Source organism: Rhinatrema bivittatum, chromosome 6 (genome assembly GCF_901001135.1).
Source record: "Rhinatrema bivittatum chromosome 6, aRhiBiv1.1, whole genome shotgun sequence".
Lineage (NCBI taxonomy): Eukaryota > Metazoa > Chordata > Amphibia > Gymnophiona > Rhinatrematidae > Rhinatrema > Rhinatrema bivittatum.
In genome coordinates, this window is record NC_042620.1 from 341,517,625 (window position 1) to 341,539,418 (window position 21,794).

The 21,794-nt window shown below is 44.0% G+C and overlaps 1 protein-coding gene across 2 annotated transcripts in view; it reads right to left on the reverse strand.

Moving 5' to 3' along the window:
- Nucleotides 1-899: 899 nt before the first annotated feature.
- Nucleotides 900-21,794, reverse strand: part of IDS (iduronate 2-sulfatase) — a 71,337-nt gene continuing 50,442 nt past the window's right edge. For both annotated transcript variants that reach the window (XM_029607753.1, XM_029607752.1), the window contains exons 7-9: nt 16,265-16,391; nt 9,117-9,287; nt 900-1,474 (exon numbers count right to left, since the gene is read on the reverse strand). In XM_029607753.1, coding sequence (XP_029463613.1) covers nt 1,005-1,474; nt 9,117-9,287; nt 16,265-16,391 — 768 coding nt within the window. In that variant the 3' untranslated portion in view covers nt 900-1,004. The remainder of the gene's footprint in view (nt 1,475-9,116; nt 9,288-16,264; nt 16,392-21,794) is intronic.

Genomic DNA, 21,794 nt, shown 5'->3' on the forward strand with positions numbered 1-21,794 from the left:
TAATATCATTCAAACTGGACTACAAATAAACATTCATAATCTGGATATCAAACATTAGACAACTGCATTTTTTTTTCAAGCTGTCCCTGGCTGGTGGTGAAGAGTTGGTCAGACATTTCGGAAAAGGTGGCAGCGTGGACATCCTGATCCGCATTTCCAGTCACCGTGCTGACGTGGCGGGCCTGATCCTGGATGGCTTGAGGCAAACCTTGCATGCCAGATACCAGTGGGAGGCGGATGGTTTGAAGCTGGAGACAGGTCCCGGGCAGTCATGTAGTAGAGCTGGAAAATAGCATCCTGGCTCCTGCATTTAGCATCTTTAACTAGTCAAGACCTGCTCTCATAAGCCCACCCACGAACCTTGGAATCTAGTGTAAGAGCTTTGTGTTATTTTTATTAATTTATATTCTGCTTTTTGGCACCTCAAAGCAGATCACATTCAGGTACTGTAGGTACTTTGACTTATGGATTTCAGCTTCAACTCCTTTAACTTTTGTGGCCTTTTTCGGCTGCCTTCTCTTCTCCACCTGAGCCTCTGATCTGGTCAGTGGAGCGCCTAACCCCAGGGTTAATGCTGGCAGCCCCCACAGTTTGTCATTTCTGGGCTTTTCTGCACAGCTCCCTCGGTCTTGATCGCTATTCTGGTGATCATACGGGCAACAGCTTCTTTTACCCTAATCACATGGCAGCAGCAACAGGATCACTAGCTGCATCCTAACAAAGCTGGAAAAGGAGATTTGGGGGGAGGAAAATGATGTAAAAGGATTAATTTATCCCAGCTGATTCGGGGCCTGTCCTGGTGTGGATTGAATCTGAAATAAAAGAAATAAACGACGCCATACTCATATATGCAGAAGCAGTTTACCCATCCCAAAAATGCACGTAATGATCCTGTCAAGTGATTTGTTCAAAATTACCTCGTTTATTATAAAACAAAAACTAGGTTGAAATCCCTGTATAATGACGTAGTAGTGCAAAAGGCAGACGGTGCAAAATGCCTAACATTATTTTCTCAAAAACCCAAGGATCTTCCTGGACAGTGTGTGAAAGAAGGAGCGGTTGTACACATTATGATCTTGATTAGGGTCGAGCTCAACAAAGTACAGCTCTCCTGCATGGATGTCACTTATGTTGGAATTAAAGGTGTCTGGATCAAACCCGACCCACAAGGTATACCTATAGTCCACTGTGCGGATGGAGTGTCCCATGATTCTTATGTCTTTCAGACGGGGGAGGTCAGAGTCCCACTGGGGAGTGTCCGCAGGACGGGGATAGACGCTGTAGGCGAAAGACTCTGCAATGCCTTCCTCTTCGTTGTCTGAAATGTTGAAGTACGCCGCGAGACTTGACGCTTCTGTGCACAGCTGAACGTCGAGGGACGTTTCCGGGCACAGCGGCGGCACCCGCAGTCCCACAAGCTCAGAGAGCGTAGCAAAGAGAGACAGGAGCTCCACCACCATTTCTCTTGGGGTCCCTGGGAGGAAAGATGAAATGCCCACCGTTTACAAAACGTCTTGCCTCTGCTAAAGAATTCAATCAAAAAAAAAAAAAAAGAGACAGCAGGAGGGCGAGCGTGACGTTCCGGATGTCGAGGGGGACAAGTCAAGCCGGTCCTGGGTTTTACCCCACGGCAGGCAGGGGCTGGAATTCTGATTTCCCAGTTGAGTTCCTATGGATTCCCTGCATGCCGTGGGAGTGAAAACCAGGACTGGCTCACAGCTTGTCCCCCTGGGACATGGGGGCAGCACTAATCAGCGGAAAACCAGGACTGGAATAAAATTTAACCCATCGAAATAATGGGTCAAACTCATCCCAGCTACAAACAGCAGCAAGTACACTGCATTAGCCAGCATAAGATTGTGCCCGCACCATCAACATTGCCTTCCTACAAGCTTTTCACGCCAGTTCCGGAAATACCAAGCCGGTCATGGCAACCAGAGTATATCACACTTATCCCTGCTGCGTCCATACATTAGCAATAAAGGGCTCATATAAAGAAGTGATTGGAATCTCTAATCCACAAGGCAAATCATTTAGTCTCGCCCTGCAAAATCATGCCTTGTGCATAACAGATGGCACCAAGCATACCTAAAAACCAAAAAAAAAGCAGTATACAGGTAAAGCAGGAGCAGAATGATGTGGAATAAAACATGTAGTTACTTTATGCAGGAAGGCAAACTGAATTTGATTCAAAACCTTTTTCTGAACCAGACAAAAAAAATAAAAATCCCTGAACTATTATTAGAACATTACCTGAACTGACCCACACAATGCACAATGCTCACTGGCTCCGTAAACCAAATGAGCAGATAAAACCCAACATCTGGGAGGATTTACATTGTGGCTTTGACAATGAATAAAATAAGAATTTCAAAATGAAGTGCTTTTCAATCATACATGCTTCACAGTACTTCTGGCTAACCCTAGCTGCAACGGGATTTAAAAATGTTAACTTGCAGATATGAGGTAGAGCAAGCCAATATTTAATGGCATATACATGAACTGTTTGGTTCACGTGTGCCGAACCGGTTATGGAAAAATGGATTCTTATCTGCTAATTTTCTTTCCTTGCGTCCCCACAGACCAAAGTATTAGGTTTTTCTCCCCTACCACTAGATGGAGACAGATAAGAAAAGCCCATCAACACCCAACTAACTGGGTCATTCATCAGAAGGCGTTAGGGCGTTATCCGGGGCATTATGCCATAATGCATGCGTTATTTTTCGCATTGCAAGATGCATATGCAAAGTTTTAAAATTTAGTCAAAGGGGAGGAGTTTGGGCAGAGTTTATGAAAATGAGGGGTGTTTAACGTTGCGTGTTTTAATGCAGGAAATAAGTACACCTTATGCTGCACGATATGCCCGAACCGGGATTTGCGATAAATATCGCAAATCCTGTTTTGGGCAGGAGATGGGAAAGGGGGAGTGGAGTGGAGAGAGAGAGCCTTTGGGTGGCACACATATTTATTATCTATTTATACCACTGTAGGAGAGTGAACTAACAACTCGAGGTGAGGTTTTGGAGATGGTCTAGGGTTTGGGGGTCAATTTTACATGCATAGTCAGAAGTACGAACATAAAGCTAAGGCAAGAGTACATTGTAGAAACCTTATCTTTGTGTACCTTTCCTCATTTCAAATCATATCAAATGTTCATTGATGTGTACTATGCTGTTCGTACCTCTGACTGTGCATGTAAAACTGGCCCCCAAACCTTAGACCACCTCCAAAATCTCATCTCAAGTTTCTAGTTGACCCTCCTACAGTGGTATAAATAGTTGACATATAAGAGCCTTATAAAGAGAGTCTCTGGTAAAATACCTATGTGAAAAGCTAAAAATAGCACGCATTGCGGGAACTCAAAAATTACTCTAACCACCAACCCCCCTTTTTTTTTTTTTTTTTTTTATAATTGCAGGCACTATTCATGCGAAATTTATAGCAAAATGATGAATCTAGGCCTAAGATTCCACAATAGATCCACTCGCCAAACTGGGAGATGTAGATATTGAACTCCCATAAAAATCTTAACCACATCCAGGTATGACACTAGAGAAGAATTATGTATCTTTCCTCTACAAGAGGACAACGCCACCACTTGCATTTTCAGAAAGTTCAAGACTAACTCCTTTTCAAGAAAACCAAGATCACTGGAATTTAGGACTACCACCAGGACTTGAATACCTTCCAGACATGCATGTACATCAGAGAAGTCGAAGTATTTCTGGCCTGTTGCAAAACTGTAATGACCACTTCCAACTCCCTTCACTCTCAAATCTCCTTTCAAGAGCTAGACCATGAGACAAAAGTGAACTGACTACTCTAAGTCAACGGGGCCCTGATTTAACTGATAGGAAACATGAATGACCTGTATGGGCATCACTTCTGCAAAATTCACCAAAACCACAGCCATCGGGACCATTGAGGAGCAACTGGAATTACACTTCCTAGAAGACTGTGTGTCTAATTACTTTTCCTACCAAGGGCCAAGGAGAAAAGATATAAAGCAGAAACCCTTGGGGCTCATGAGAAGGACATTCAAATCTTCCAAGCCCCATTCTCTCAGTTGAATGAAGAACCTTGGGGGCTTGGTCTTCTATTTTGTTGCCATTAAATTCAACTGGGGCACCCCCATGGCCCCGATGACAGCAAATGCTTATTCCGCCAACTCCCACTCTCCGGGGGCTCAAAAGATGCCTGCTGACAAATCCGCCTGCATGTTCTCCATCCCCGCTACGTAGGACGCCAACAATACCTCTAGATAATGCTCAAACTCAACGGAACAAACTCCCACTTCCACAGAGACCTCTGCACTCTTGGTTCCTTCCTGTCTGTTTATGTAGGCTACTGCCAACACATTGTCCAACAATACTCTTACCGCCTTGCCCTTGACATAAACATAAACAAAGGCTGAAAGAACCTTAAGACTTTCCTGACTGCATTGGTTTCTAACTGATTCATGAACCAACATGCCTCCATGCTTGTCCATAGGCCCTATTCTGTCTAATTCTGACAACTGGCTATCTCCAACTGCTTAAGCTAGCATTTGATACCAAATCCGGAAATTCCAGCTCCATCCCTTTTACCAAATTGGCCTGTGAGAGCCCCCAAGAAAGGCATGATCTGGCTTCTTCAAAAAGAGAATTCCACAACTAAGGGCTCCACTGCAAGAGAAGGGCTTTTTGCAATGATCACATTTGAGTAACTCAAGCTACCAGGTATAGTATAGATGCCATGGATCCCAGGACCTGAAGATAATTCCAGACCCTGGGAATTATCATATGCAACAACTGAGGGACCTGACTTTGAAGACACCCTGACCATACTCATGTCAAAACCAGAACCTAGGCATTCCAAGATCTGCGATGGAATTAACTCTCTCTTTATAAAAGTTGACCACCCAACCTGAAGACTGCAAGAGGCAAATCACTTTATGGACTGTATGATGACACTCTTCCTTCAGCTTTACTCAAATCAACCAATCCTCTAAGTACAAATGTACCTGGGCTCTTTTCCTGAATAGAGAATCGCCACCATGACCACCATCACCTTGTAAAATGTGCAAGGAGCCACTGCCAGCCCAAAGGGGACACCTGAGATTGTAACACCTCCCCACCCCCCATCACCAACCAGAGGTCCTTCCAAATCAGAAAGCACACAGAGTAGCCTCTGTAAGAATTAATGACCCCAGAAAGTCTCCCTTACTGTCCGCTGCAATGACAGACTGGAAAATTTCCATATGACAAAAGGGAACCCGCAAGAATGCATTCACCTTTTTCCACAACTAAAATGGGTCAAAAGATTTCCTCCTTTTTTGGGTACCACAAATCAAAAGGAGTACTGAACCAGAGTTTTTTCTGCTTCTGGAACCGGTATGATACATCCAGAGGAGAAGAGGATCCAACTTAGAATACACGGCTTCCATTTTCATTCACTAAGCACCGGGAAAGACCATGTAGGCGTCGATTACTGAGCATGTCAAATCTAAGTAGTACTGATCCGCTGTTATCCTGGTCCATACTTTGTAAAAGTGGGACAACCGTCCCCTATGTGCACAACAGAATACTGGAGCGACTTAATTTCATTGAGAACTCTTAAGCCCTCCTGAACTAGGGCCTATGGTCCTCTCAAAAGGACTGAGATTTGACCGAAAACTGGCATTGCATGGAGGAACTTTCCCCCCAGCCGATAATGCCTGTCTTCCTGAAATTCTACCTACTCTTGAAAATCTTTTGGATCTAGTTAGGCCCTTTTCTTTTGTCGATCTTCCAACAAGAAGAGTCCCTCGAAAGGTTGTATTACCAAGATGGGAATTTAATTAACATCTGCCATCCCATTGCACAGCCAGAGGAGTCTCCTGACCAACATCACAGACACTCTATTCCTGGCTGCCATACGAAGAAATTCATACAAGGAAACTGCAATAAAATCTAAAACAAGCCTCCAGTGGTTTCGTGCCCTTTGCCAAAAAGCCGTCTTCAGAGATCTCCATTGGAATTTGCCATAGCCAGAGCACCCCCAGCCGCCCAGAATGCCACGGCAGATGCATCTCAAACTTTTTTTAGGTAACTCCATTTACTGATCCCAAGAAACCCTAAGATCCACAGAATCATAAACTGGAATGTGGTCTTTCTGGACACAGCCAAACCAATGCATCCTCACTTGCTAACCTCAATAAATCCAAAGCATTTTCCAGATGAGGATACAGCTGTGCCATGGACCTACCAACCTTCAGGCCAGCATCCAGGGCATTCTATAAAGAGCAAGGCTTGCACCACCAGATGAAAGCAAAACGCCATAGCGGGTCCACTAAGCCCCTTGAGAATGGGATCCTCTCCTTTCCTGCTCCGGATTCCCTTTAATCCCAAGCTCCTTAAGTAAAACATATCAGGCAAAATGTTTCACAGACCCAAATCACCTTCGGGTCATCCCCCTTAGGTACCAGAACCTTGCCTTCCTCTAAAGGCTCCAAAAGCCAGGACTCATCCCTTGGGAAATCTGCCGAAGATCCTCACGCATGCTTATAGTTTGATCCCTGGTCTACAATCCCAGGTCTGGATCAGGCGCCAGTCCTCTCATTTTGGGTCAGGAGAAAGCCACTGGGGATCTGGAATGAACCCCCTATGGAAGTGGGTCCTTCAGACAATTTCTTTTTTGACTTTTTCTGGAAAAGGCTTACGCATCAATAGCACAAACCCTGGAAAACACAAGGCCCCTCAGCAACTAAGCCCTCCAGAGGCTCTTCAAAGTGACCTGCTGAGCACTTGATATCCCCAAGACGGGAAAACAACAATGTAGGATCTGCATTTTCTTCCTCTAAGCCTCCATGAGCTGTGGGAGAGCTGGACAATATAGCTGCAGTTCCTGCTCCAGCAAAAACCCCGACAGAGCATTGCTGAGATCCCCTGAGGTGCTACATCCTACCTGTAGCCTTTTCAAACTCCGTGAGCAGAGAAGGGATTCCCGAGCAGTCCTCTCTGCCACTCAGGCACCCAACTCACAACATGGATGTATGGAGCTCAGGCCGGTGATCCCAAAGCCATGCACTGCTTCCCCCACGCCTCAGGAGCAGTCACAGGCACAGCGCCCCCCACAGGAACAACTGAAGTTACCCACCAGGCTCTGCTTTCCCTCACTGCAGCAATGCTCTACAAAGCCCACACACCACTGCTCAACTCCTTTGCTCAGTAGGCCCCAAAGCCACACTGCTGCTTACTGAAGGTTTTATTTTTTTTTTTTCAATCAAACTTCTTAAAAGTGACCAAACCCCCCCTGAGAAATTTATGAAACAAATGAATGACTTCCTTTTCAAAGATTTCTGTGTGGGGCTAGGTGTTCAGCCAGTGAGAGCGAGGGGGGGAGTCAGGGAGCCAGCACCCGTGGCTATCAAATCCTTCTCAGTTCTAGATTACAAGCAAAATCAAGGCCACCTACCCCTGATCAACCCTGTTTCACAGGCAGATGGCCCCAAGACCAGGAGCTAGTACCCCTGGGAGCACTGTCTTCACAAAGTCTGACCACGGGTTAGACACGTTAACCATCTGGTGGAGTCAGAATACCGAGCGATGCAGGTGGCATGCTAACGTGAACAAGAAAGAGTAGGGCAGAAAACAAATCTCAGACTCAATTCCTTTATTTGTAATTTTCCAGATGCATCATCAGATATTTCCAATCTGGAATGGGTTACACGGTTCCCCGATCCGGACCGTGTTTTGTACAGATATGCGTCAGGAGGGACCCAAAAATCACAATTTTTGCAAGTATTTAACTGCTGAGAGATAGACAGTGTGATTCCCAGACTCCATGTAGGCGAAACGGATGCGTGGAGGAATTTAAAGCTACTTAGGAGCATCCAATCGAGCAATAAGGTTGCCTAAAGAAAAAAATGATACATCGATTGGATGCTCCTAAGTAGTTTTAAATTCCTCAACACATCCGTTTCGCCTACATGGAGTCTGGGAATCACACTGTCTGTCTCTCAGCAGTTAAATACTTGCAAAAATGGGGTTTTGGGTCCCTCCTGACGCAGTTCTCTGTACAAAACACGGTCCGGATCGGGGAACCGTGTAACCCATTACGAAGTTTGGAAATATCTGAATGTTACATCTGGAACATTACAAATAAAGGAATTCAGAGTCTGAGACTATATGGATGCTTAACATTTTTTCTGCCTTACTGTTTCTTGTTTACAGGCATTTTGTGGGGAGGGCAGTCACCTCCCTTTGTGTTTACACTATCTTATGGACCAATAGTACAGTAAAGCTTTCCTTCTCGGTCTCCAACTGTTAGTAGACGAGAAAAACCCAATCATCTGTACTGGTCTGGGGGACAATAAGGAATGAAACTTCACTGGCATGAGCCAGAACAATCTCACTGGAAAAAAAAAACCAAAAACGTAGGGTGACTCCCTAACTTTTAGTTTCGTTAAGCATTCAGATACGGAGATAAAAGTAATGGCTTTTAAAATCCTCTCATGACCCAGTGGAAGGGGACAGAAAGAAGAACACACACAGATTCATGCTTGTGACAACCCCAAACTCCCACAACCACCACTATTCCTCCCACACTTGCTTGCTCCTCCGACACACACTCCCATTCCTGTACTCTTATGCAAGTAGCTTGCTAATTGTCGTGCAATGCCTATATTTGTGCTGCTCCGATGGTGACAGCTCAACTGGTCTCTATGAACAGTGCAGAAAAAGGACACCACGCAGCTCATATTTACTGCAATAACCATACAGAGTCAAATCAGAGAAACAGCAACAGCACTGGAGGCTTATGAACCAGCTACTGCCGTACCATAAGCCAGTTTGAAAGCCACAGTTTCAAATGTTTCATGCAGGGATTTCCAGAATCTGTCCAGGTGAATCCCCACTGCTAGTCAAGTTCTCAGGCTATCCATATGCACATCTGGCTCTCCAATGGATGCTAAATTTATCTCATACATACTTCTCTGCAGATATCCTGAAAATCGGACTAGTTGTAAGGTCACCAAGATAAATGGGAAAGAACGTGATAAATGTCAGATCTTCCCAAACCTAAGATTTTCCTACTATTCCTTAGGAATTAAGTGGGAGTCCCACTGCAGTTTGAGTCCAGAGGTCAAGAAAATTCACCTTCAGGAATCTGGGCTGGAACATAGCTTAAAGGATCAATGAAAGAAAAAACAGGGCTGTGCGGACCAACATCTGTAGTTATTCCTGGCACGTAGATCATCATTGGTACATGAGTAGCTACATCAAAATTGCTGTATTTTGCCCATTCTCCATGTTCTCCTAGGGACCATCCTTGGAAGATTTAAAAAAAAAAAAAAAAAAAAAAAAAAAGTGTGGTTAACACGAGCAATTATGTCCAACAAATTATTTACTTAAAAGGGTCTAGTTTCTGGTCATTCGTGTTCCTCAAATACGTGAGAAGTCAAGTCAGTCCCAACTAGAAAAAGTGCAAGGGGACAATCTTGTTACTCTGGCCTGCGAAAGAACATGCATGATCCAGAATGGAGCTAGACGTGGAGGCCTAAAGCATTCCCTCAGTAAAGAAGCAGAGGGAATTTCTTATAGCGCTGCACCTGATGGTAAACACACCTTTCATTTTATGGGTCCACACTGGTGTTTAAACACAGCAACCTCTCGTTTTACAGACAAGAGAAGAAACTACAAGGAAACCACGATTCTTTCAGTTCCATGTGTATCGTAAGTCCATTTTTTATATATATATATTTTATTTATTGGAAGTTTTGCTAACAAAACAAGTATTATTCAACAAGAAATGTTAGGCTGTAATGAGAGCACAAATTAAGAAAAAAAAACAAAAAACATAGAAATCTCCAAATTAAATTTTTACTACCTTAACCTCGTCCATAAGGGAGGGAAGATTGTAATCAGAGAGCTATAATATTCTGTAATTTAGGATTAAACCTCTGTATCAAACAAAACACCAGTAAGATTATAAACAGTTCTAGGAGATAGATTTATCTTCTATAAATGTCTTCAACTGCATGGGGGTCATAGAAAATAAATGTGTTCCTCTGGAGATAGTACAGAGAAGTGTGATCAAAACCATAGAGCGGATGGAAGAGCTCCCCTATCAGGAAAGGTTAAACAGGTTAGGGCTGTTCAGCTTGGAGAAGAGACGGCTGAGAGGGGATATGATAGAGGTCTAGAACGGGTAAATGTGAATCGGTTATTTACACTTTATTAGAAGGACTAGGGGCCACTCCATGAAGTGAGCAAGTAGCACATTTAAAACAAATCAGAGAAAATAATTTTTCAGTCAACAAAAAATTAAGCTCTGGAATTTGTTGCCAAAGGATGTGGTCAGGGCAGTTTTAAAAATGGTTTGCATGTGTTCCTGGAGAAGTCCATAAACCACTATTAATCAAGCTGTCTTAGGGAATTGCTACTGCTATTACCGGCATTATTAGCATGGGATCTATTTAATGTTTGGGTACTTGCCAGGTTCTTGTGGCCTGGATTGGCCACTGTTGGAAACCGGATGCTGGGCTTGATGGACCCTCGATACAATCCAGTATGGCAACTTCTTATGTACATTACTACACATTTACTAGGGAATTTGAGAAAAAATAGTTGCTCCCAATGTCAACCATCGTGGTTTTAAGGACAAGAAAAGCTTTCCTCTGCAGAGGTCAGGAAAGACACAATTTCAGAGATCTGTTCTTAAAAAAGTTTTCAGAACAAGTTCCCTATCCATAAAATGGGGAAAAATAACGACCAGTGTCTCCCTGGTCAAAATATCTTCTTGAGATGCTTCTAATAAAGCAAATAGATCCCCATTTTGAGAGGAAGTCAACAAATCAGCTGCTCCCTCATAAGGAAGAAAGAGCAATACAGGAAGTGGGAGGAGAAAATAAAATTAATCAGCTCAAAAAAGCAGAAAAAGTATCTAGGAAGTGCAATGGAGAAAAATTGGAAAGCTATGACTACAAATGCTCGTAGTCTGGCCAATAAAATCCCAGACCTGCAGGCCCTGCTGGTGGAGGCGGGCTTGGACATCGATGCTGTTATGGAGACGTGGTTCATGGATTCTCATGGCTGGGATACGGCCATGTTAAGGAATGACAGAGAGGACAAAAAAAGGAAGAGTAGCAGCACTTTATTTAAAAAACAATATCCAAGCAATTGAATTGCAAGGAATGTGGGGTAGAGAAGAAGCATTATGGGCCATCAAAAAAAAAATAATAGATGGTGCATCCATTTTTACTGGAGTGGTTTTCAGGCCTCTGACTCAAACAGAAGAATTGGACAGAGAACTTAAGTGAAGACATCCCAAAAGGTGGGAAAGAAGGAAGAAGTGTTGACAGTGGGAGATTTTAATCTGCCGGACAGACTGGAGAATCCCCATTCTGCAGAATCTACCCGAAGTAGAAAGATGCCTTGCAAGGGGCTCTGTTCAAACAAACTGTAAAGGAACCTGCGAGGGAGGGAGCTATGCTCGACCTAGTGCTCACTAAAGGGGATAATGTCTCTAATGTCCGGGTACGTGCCCACCTGAGCACCAGTGATCAGAGGATATGGTTTCATATCGCAAATAGGATACGGAGAAGTCACACGAAGACCCAAGTTCTGAATTTCAAAACTATGGACTTTGTCAAAATGGGGACACACCTGGAGGTAGGACTAGAAGAGTGGGAGAAATGAGAGCGGTAGAACAGCAGTGGGCCAAACTTCAAGGATCAATTACAAAGGCAACTAATCTATATGTTAGAAAAGTGAACAAAAGAAAGAGAAATAAGAAAACCTGGTTCTCAAAGGAAGTGGCTGATAAAAGAAAAGCAAAAAAGAACAGCGTTCAAGAAATATAAAGGATCCCAAAGAGAGGGAAGAATATCTGGTGAAACTGAGGGAGACGAAGAAAGAAATCAAGAAAGCAAAAGGTCAGGCGGAAGAAAGGATTGCCAAAGAGGTAACGCGAGGGGACAAAACATTTTTTTCCAGATGTAGCAGAGAAAGTCTGAAGTGGTATGGTGATATTGAAAGGTGACAAGGAGAAATGTGTGGAGAGAGAGACGAAGGAAAGGCAGAAATATTAATTACTTCAGTTCTGTGTTCACTAAAGAAGACCCTGGAGAAGGACAGTGGATGGGGGTGGCGTAGATGAAACTCCGTTTACAGAAGAGAATGGATGGGAAGAGCTAGGAAAAGTGAGTGGACAAGGCCTTGTGAACGGATAAGGTACATGCCAGGATACTGAGGGAGCTCAGAGATGTGCTGGCGGGTCCACAATAGATCCCTGGCAACGGGAGTGGTACCGCAAGGATAAGAGCCGTGGTGATCCCGCTTCTCAAGAGCAGGAGCAGAGAGGAGGCTGAAAACCTCAGGCCGGTGAGCCTCACCTCGGTGGTGGGAGACTCTGCTGAAGGAAAGGAGAGTGAGCTATCTACAATCCGGTGGGTTGCTCAACCCAAGTCAGCATGAATTCACCAGGGGAAGGTCCTGTCAGATAAATCTGATTGATTTTTTGGATTGGGTGACTGGAGAGTTGGATCAGGGAAGAGTGCGCGATGTGATCTACTTGGAGTTTAGTAAAGCTTTTGATATGGTCCCACATAGGAGACTCATAAGTAAAATAAGAAGCTTGGGAGTGGGTGCCAAGGTAGTAGCATGGATTGCAAACTGGTTGAGTGACAGGAGACAGCGTGTGATGGTAAATGGAACCTACTCTGAAGAGAGAGCGGTGTGAAGTAAAGGTTTTGGGACCGGTTCTGTTCAATATCTTTGTGAGAGACCTGGTGGAAGGGATAGAAGGTAAAGTTTGTCTATTTGCAGATGATACTAAAATCTGCAACAGAGTGGACATGTCTGAAGGAGTTAGAGAGAATGAAAAATGATTAAAGAAAAACTTGGGAGTGGTTGAAGATTTGGCAGCTGGGATTCAAAGCCAAGAAGTGCAGAGTCCTGCATCTGGAGTGCGGCAATCCAAAAGAGCTTTATGTGATGGGCGGTGAAAGACTAATGCTCACGGACTGAGAGAGGGACCTTGGTGTGATAGTGTCTGATGATCTGAAGGTGGCAAAGCAATGTGACAAGGCGATAGCTAAAGCCAAAAAGAATGCATAGAGTAAGATAAGAGGTAATAACGCCCTTGTACAGGACCTTGGTGAGGCCTCACCGGAAGTACTGCGTTCAGTACTGGTGCCCGTATCTCAAAAAGGATAAAGTCAGGATAGAGGCAGTCCAAGGAAGAGCAACCAAAACTGTGAGGGGTCAGCATTGGAAGACTTTTGAGGAGAGGCTGAAGGATCTGAATATGTATACCCTGGAAGAAGAAAGGAGGTGCAGGGGGAGATATGATGCAGACCTTCAGATACCTGAAAGGATTTAATGATACACAATTGTCAAACCTTTTCCGTTGGAAAGAAATCAACAGGTCATTAAATGTAACTCTAGGAGGTCGACTCAGAACCAACGTCAGGAAATATTTCTTCATGGAGAGAGTGAATGCCTGGAATGCCCTTCCGGAAGAGGTGGTGAAGATGAAAACGGTCAAGGAATTCAAAGGGGCATGGGATAAACACGACTAGAGGATGGGAATAAAGAATATATAAGAATATAAGAATATGCCATACTGGGTCAGACCAAAGGGTCCATCAAGCCCAGTATCCTGTTTCCAACAGTGGCCAATCCAAGTCACAAGTACCTGGCAAGTACCCAAACATTAGACAGATCGCAAGCTACTATTGCTTATTAATTACCGTAATAGCAGTTTATGGATTTAACCTCTAGGAATTTATCCAAACCTTTTTTAAACCCAGTAACACTAACTGCTGAAACCACATCCCCTAGCAATGAATTCCAGAGTTTAACTATGTGCTGAGTGAAAAAGAATTTTCTTCAATTTGTCTTAAATGAGCTACTTGCTAACTTCATGGAGTGCTCCCTGGTCCTTCTGTTATCTGAGAGAGTAAATAACCGATTTACATTAACTTGTTCAAGTCCTTTCATGATTTTGTAGAATTCCATCATATCTCCCTCAGTCTCTTCTCCAAACTGAACAACCCTAACTTCTTTAGCCTTTCCTCATAAGGCAACCGTTCCATGCCCCTTATATTTTGGTCACCCTTCTCTGCACTTCTCCAGTGCAGCTATATCCTTTCTGAGATGCAGTGACAGGAATTGCACTCGGTATTCAAGGTGTAGTCTCACCATGGAGCAATACAGAGGCATTATGACATCCTCCGTTTTGTTTGTCATTCCCTTCCTAATTCCTAACATTGTTTGCTTTTTTGATCGCCACTGCACACTGGGCGAATGTATTATCCACTAACGCCCAGATATATTTCCTAGGTAGCTTTTAAGATAGAACCTAATATTGTGTAACTACAGCATGGGTTATTTTTCCCCTATCTGCATCACATTGCACTTGTCCACGTTAAATTTCATCTGCCCTTTGTAAGCCCAATCTTCCAGTCTCGCATAGTCATCCTGCAATTCATCACAATCCGCTTGAGTTTTACCTACTCTGCATAATTTTTTGTCATCTGCAAATTTGATCACCTCACTCGACATACCCCTTTCCAGATCATTTATAAATATATTAAAAAGCACCGGTCCAAGTATAGATCCCTGAGGCACTCCACTATTTACCTTTTTCCCCACTGTGAAAATTATTTAATCCTACTCTCCGTTTCCTGTCATTTAACCAATTTACAATCCACAAAAGGACATCACCTCCTATCCCATGACTTTATAGTTCTTAGAAGCCTCTCATGAGGGATTTTGTGAAATCCCTTCTGGAAATCCAAATACACTACATCTACCAATTCACCTTTGTCCACATGTTTATTCACCCCTTCAAAAAAATGTAGGAGATTTGTGAAGCAAGACTTCCCTTGGGTAAATCCATGTTGGCTGTGTCCCATCAAACCATGTCTATCTAAATGTTTTGTGATTTTATTCTTTATAACAGTTTCCACGATTTTTCCCGGCACTGAAGTCAGGCTCACTGGTCTATAGTTTCCTGGATCATCCCGGATCCCTTTTTAAATATAGAGGGTTACATTGGCCATCTTCCAATCTTCAGGTACATAGGTTGATTTTAATAAGTTACAAAATTTACTAATAGTTCTGAAATTTCATTTTTTAGTTCTTTCAGAGTGCATGGGGGTAATTGGGGGTAACTTGCTGATGTGCTAGTTGCTATCCTTAACAAATAAGCCTGGATACTGTTAATGCAGCTCCATCATTGCTCTCTGCTTCAACAGCAGAGGGAAAAGGGGAATTGGATTCAGACAGTAACCAACGAGAGCTCTGACTTTTACGGTTTAGGGAACAAATAAACATGGGGTAATTAGCTGTTGTGGCGCTTACTATCCTTAATCACTAAGCCTGATACTTTTGATACAACTTCAACATTGCTCTCTGCTTTCACGGCAACGGTTAAGGGAAATTGGATTCAAACAGCATCGGAGGGGCCTGACTTTTACAGTCTGAGAAACTGATAAGCATGGGGATAACCTGCACAGTGCAGCAGATACTGGCAAAAGCTTGCTGGGCAGACTGGGTAGATCATTCGGTCCTTTTCTGCCGTCATTTCTATGTATGTAAATATTTTAGAAATAAAATATAATATACTTATACATTTCTGGAATATTTTGAGATTAAATCTTTAAATTCTCTATAAAATATTTCTTAACTATCTCATAAGATGACAAACATCCGCTCCTAGGAAAGTTCAAAAAACGTGAATTCTTATATCTTTTGAAATTTTTGAGCAATTACATTTTAGAACGTAAAGATCTATTATCTTTAGCCAGGATTCCATTGGAAGTGCATAACTCAGCTACTTGTGTAGCGGGGAGATCTAACTGGGACGTGTGATTAGCTAAACAAGACGCTTTAGACTATTTGGGCAGAGGCAACCGTGGAAAAGTTACATAACTGCATCACACATCCGTGTAAGATAACCCTCCATAAGGTATAGGGAGCTTCCTAAATCTGCAAGTCCATGTTTACGCTTTTGGGTTTAGTCAAGATCCTGTTCATAAGACACTCCAAAAAAAAGGCAGAAAAAAATAGGAGGCAACAAAAGTTTCTATACTGAATCTTCTTAAAACGATTCTGAAATTGCCCAAATTACTGATTAAGTCCTAGAATTTATCAGAATGCCCTTCCAAACAAATAACTTCTAATCTGAGCCATTTCAAAGACTGATGTGGAACAGTTTCTGAAAAGCCTTCCTGTAGACACACACACCGGGGAAAGAACGCCCATCAGGGCACAAACTGGGCAAGGCTTGCGGTACTTACCATGGTCAGAGATAAATACCACAATTGTGTTATTGGCAAGGTGCAATTCATCCAAGGCACTCAACAGTTGACCAACCTGTGAATCCAAATAGGAAACCGCAGCAAAATAGCTCTGTCGAATCAGCAACTACAAAAAAAAAATAAATTTAAATATTAAATTAAAATTAAATAAAAAGCAAGCAAGCAATCGGATCATACTGTGAGAATCCTGGTTATCTCATACCATAAATAAATAAATGACACTTTATAAAAGACTACAAGATTTAAGAATAGGTAGGATCCCAAAATGGGCAATGCCATTCTTGAACCTCGGCAGGGCATTAGACATTTTAAGCAAACCTTGCCTTGTTTTCCCTCCCCACCACCACCATAAGCCTACCTTTAACTTTTGCAAACATTGTACATTTGTGTGGATAAAAATTATGTTTTTATATTAACAGGATTTACTTTATTTGAAAAAGGAGAATGTGACAGAAATTGTAACAGTAGAAGACAGCACCAAAAGACCCAACCACCCCATCAAGTCTGCACAGTTATTCTAGTCCATATTGCTAACCCAGCCACAGAAGCTTGATCACTTATAGGATATTGCTTTTTATCCACATCCGTTTTGTCATGTTCCTCTTTCATTACCTGCAAAATGGAGCATATAATTTCCCACTCCCAATCAAACACTCATCTGCTTCCACCCACCCCCCTCCCCGCCATCCTCGTTTCCAAGCCATGTGACAATCCAAGCAGCCACCAAAAACCAGTGAGGCCACTGCCCAAATATTCAGCCATCTAGGTCTCTGTGGCCTTACTAGACAGTGACTCGCCAACATCAACCTTCTAGCACAGACCCAGTTGATTTCCGGCGAGCTGTGGCCTGATCATACCAGCCTGCCTACTGTGTCACTAGGTTTACTCAACCTCTCAACCCTGTTCCTACTACTGCATTTCCAGATTCCATAACATGTACCGGGCCTTCAACCTCCATGAGTGGGCTATTCCAGGCTCCCGTCCTACTTAATTGAACACCCACACCCTCTTCCATTTCTTAATATCAAGTTTTGCAACATCCATCAAAACTAGCAAAGTCATTGCCCAAAAACAATTGGTTTCTGTAAAGCGGATAATCAAATCAAAGTGAGATCAATCAGGCCTCACCAAATGCATTGATGCTTGGGTTCTGATAATTGTCTCCCCTTGGAAGCCCCTTGGAAGCTGCAGCAGTACCACTGCTCTTAAGGTTTAACTATGTATAAGGCAATGTGATTGCCTTGCTAGTCCCACTTATTTAACGCTATTACTCTTCCTCCACCTCTTTTCTTGTTTGTGACTCTCCCCAGAGTTGTTTTTTCCAGGTTAAACTCCCCTGTTTATTGTAATTCCAACTAAAGTTATATGTAAACCGACGCGATATGATTTTTCATGAGCATCGGTATATAAAACCTCTTAAATAAACTTAAATACACATTTTTTGTTTTTATTTTGTTGAACATTATTTCTAAAGGTGGTACATCCCGGGATGTACCAAAACTTCCCTAAATGGGGTGGAACTGTGAGAGTCCCGCTCGAAGCACACTTTCTCCAAAGCCCCTTGACTCGGAGGCCTGAACATCCAAATGATAATGCCTTGCAAAGATGTCAAAATCTTCCAAGTAGCTGCTCTACAAATCTCTTGGAGCGACACTTGTTGACATTGAGTCCTGAGAACGGGTCAAATGAGCCCAAAACCCTCCGGAACAAGACAACACTGACAGATGTACGCAGAACCAATAGCATCCTTCGACCACCACACAATTGTGGCCTTCGAAGCTTTATAACCCTTTTTTGCACCATGCTATAGCACAAAAAGGTGATCTGTTAGCTGAAAACTGTCAGTGACCTCAAGGTACCTCAACAAAACACACTTGACATCCAAGTGTCTCAACTTTCAAGCATGAAGCAGCGTAGCATCCAAGCATGAAGCAGCGTAGCATCCAAACTTGAAAAGGACGGCAGTTCCACAGACTGATTCAAGTGAAATGACATAACCACTTTCGGCAAAAAGGAAGCAACCATCCTCAAGGAAATCCCAGAATCCAAAATCCTCAAAAAGGGTTCTCTACAACATAAAGCCTGCAATTGCAAAATCCTTCAGGCAGAACAAATGGCCACCAAGAAAACCACCTTCAAAGTGAGATTCTTCATAGTGGGCCTCTTAAAAGCTTTGAATGGCATGGCACACAATCTCTTAAGGACTAAGTTAGTTCCAGAAAGGTCACAACTTCTGAACTGGATTTCGCAAATGTCCCCCCCCCCCCCCCCCGGAGAAAATGCATTACATCTTAATGCACCTCTAGAGACGCACCCTGAACATTGGACGGCGTTGGACTGCCTCTTAGGCAGTTCAACGCCGCCTCCTGAACTCAGAGAGTTAAAACAAACCCTTCACCAAGCCTGTTACCACTCAACAATCCTTGACACGGCTGTAGTGCGGCCCGGTGTGAGTCGCATCCTGGCTCCGCCCACCAAGGAGCGTCATCACCCCTCCTGGAAGTCCCCGCGTTTACGCGTGAAATTTTGATATTTAAAGCCCTGGTTCCAGCACAGCACTGCCTTGGCTACAGGCTTGCTCGTGCTGGTGCTCTCGTTGGATTCCCGTGTTTCTTGCGTTTCTGACTCTGGACTGTGCCTGGATTTTGCCTTCTTGCTGCCTACCCTCGACTTGGATTTGGTTCTTCTCTTGCCTGCTGCCTGCCCTGACCCTGAACTGTGCTGGGATATCGTCCTCCTTTGCCTGCCTTGTTATTGGCTTGGACTGAACCCTATCGCTGGTTACCAGTCCTGGGACAACCTGGTGTCATCTCTAAGCTTGTCAGATTCAACCTGAGGTAAGACTGTTGTTCTACTAAGGGATTCACTATCTGATCCATAACAGCCTTTCTGCAAAAAATCCAAAATATGAGCAATGGAAGTCTGCATAGGAGTCGCCCCCTGTTCCATGCATGAGACTTCAAAATTTTCCATATCCTCACATATGCCAGAGGTGGAAGGCTTTTTGCTTGCAAAAAAAGTAGCAATAAAGTCCTCAGAATATCCTCTTCCTTAAGCAATTCCTCTCAAAAGCCAAGCCACAAGACAGAAGCGAGCTGCCTGATCGGAATATATGTGACCTTGTCGCAGAAGCTTCAGCAGATGAGCGAATTTCAATGGACCGTCCACCGCTAAGTTTATCAAGTCTGCAAACCAAGGTCGCCTCGGCCACTCTGGCACCACCAGGATCACATCGCCTGGATGGATCTCTATCCACCGCAAGACCTTACCCACTAGACGCCATTGGGGAAACACATACTGAAGAATGCTGCTCAGCCAAGGTAGAGCTAAGGCATCAACCCCTTCTGCTCCCCACTCCCTTCTCCAACTAAAGAACCATGGGGGCCTTGACATTTTGGAAAGTCACGAGATTCATATGCAGCCTGCCCCCATCTTTGGGCGATGACGTGCATTGCTTCCACTGAATATTCCCACTCTCCAGGATCCAACTGCTGATGGCTGAGGAAATACACATGCACATTGTCTGCTCCTGCTATGTGAGAAGCCACTAACAGCCAGAGATGCTACTCCGCCAAGTTGAACGACTCCTGGGGCGCTTGAGCTACCGCCCAACTACTGGTACCACTCTGTCAGTTGATGTAAGCCACCGCTGTCATATTATCTGACAAGACTCTCACGGGCTACCCCTCAGAGGCAGGAATGCCTGCAATGCCAACCACAATGCCCTCGTCTCCAGGCGGTTAATGGACAATGCTTCCTCCGCCGACCACAGACCCTGAACAGACTGATCCCGACACACCACTCACACCCCGGAGAGACTGGCATAGATGGTAACAATTCTTCAGTCCGGAACCTCCAAGTCCACTCCTTGATTCACCTTGTCCCGAATAAGCCACCACAGAAGCTGGACCTTTAGGAGGAATAGCAGATGAAACTGTTCTGACAATGGATTCCAGCAGGAAAGCAACACTGACTGAAGAGGCCGCATATGAGCGAATGCCCATGGAACCAACTCCAACATGGAAACCATACAGCCGAAAACAAGTAATCTCAGACACTAGGTACCTACTTCTGTAGCACAGCTCGAACTTGTAGCTTTAATTTGGATATGTGGCTTGTTGGTGAGAAACACCTTCCTCACCTTGGTATCGAAACGCGCCCCCAGAAATTTCAACACTTGAGAAGGGGAAAGATGACTCTTGGCCTTATTGATAATCCATCCTAATGACCTCAGACGCTAAAGCACCACATCCACTGCCTGCTAGCAAAGGAACTCTGACTTTGCCCGTATCAGCCAGTCGTCCCAATGTGAATAAACCAAGATCCCTCCCTCCAGAGAGTCCCCGCCATGACTACCATCACACCTTAGTGAAAGTCCTGGGTGACGTCGCCAGAACGAATGGAAGGGCACAAAACCTAAAATGCCATACCAAGATCATGAATCTGAGATAACTTTGATGGTCGGGTCGGGGTTGGATTCCTATATGCAAATATGCCTCTGTCAAGTCCAGAGAAGCTAAGGAATTCTCCCTTGCTCAAACGCTACAATCACCAAATACAAAGTTTCCATAAGAAACTGAGGAACCTTGAGAGCTACATTCAATTTGCCCAAAAATGGGCCAAAAATGTCCATTCTTTCTTGGGAGCAATGAAATAAATTAAATAGCGGCCTTTCCCCTGCTCTTCCAGAGGTATGGAAACAATGGCTCTCAGCAACTGCAAACGGTTGACCATTTGCTGTACCACAAGTCTCTTTCCCTCGTATGAGCAGGGGGAGACTATGAACAAATCTCTTAGCAGACTAGCAAACTCTAAAGCCTAACCTTGTCTTATTACATCCAGCAGCCACTGGTCAGACGTGATTTTGGCCCACTCCTCATATAAAAAAAAAAAAAAAAAAAAAAAAAAAGAGAGAGCCAACCAAACCCCTACAATTGGTACCGAGGAGTGGACCAGCCTCACATCATCGGAGGGACTTTGCTCCACCACTTCCCTGGTTACAGCCATCTCTATTCAATATTTGCCCGCAAAAGGACCAATTCCAGGATGATTGCCTCCCAGTGCCACTGGGAGTCCTGTTGAACTGGAAACATTTATTGCCTTTGAAATGAGAGCATGATGAAAGAGACCCTTTCCCTTTAGGCATATCTTCAGGCAACTTATGACCTTTACTCTCCCTGAGAAGGTTTGATCATCTCCTCTAAGTCTTGACCAAAGAGCAGCTTCCCTTTAAAAGGTAAGGCTCCCAGCTGAGACTTAGATGACACATCCACCAACCAGTTCGTCAACCAGAGGAGACTCCTGGCTGAAACCGCTGACATCATTGTACATCGTACAACGCATGGTTACCACAGCTTCCAGCCACTCAGCCTGCAGGTCAGACATGTTACGAGCGTGGAGGCGTGGTTGTTTCTCAAGGGAGATTGTGAGCCCCTGGATCACAGCACGGCTCAGAGAGGAGCCCCAAAACACACTGTGAGAGGTGAGCAAGTACAAGCATGGGCGGAAC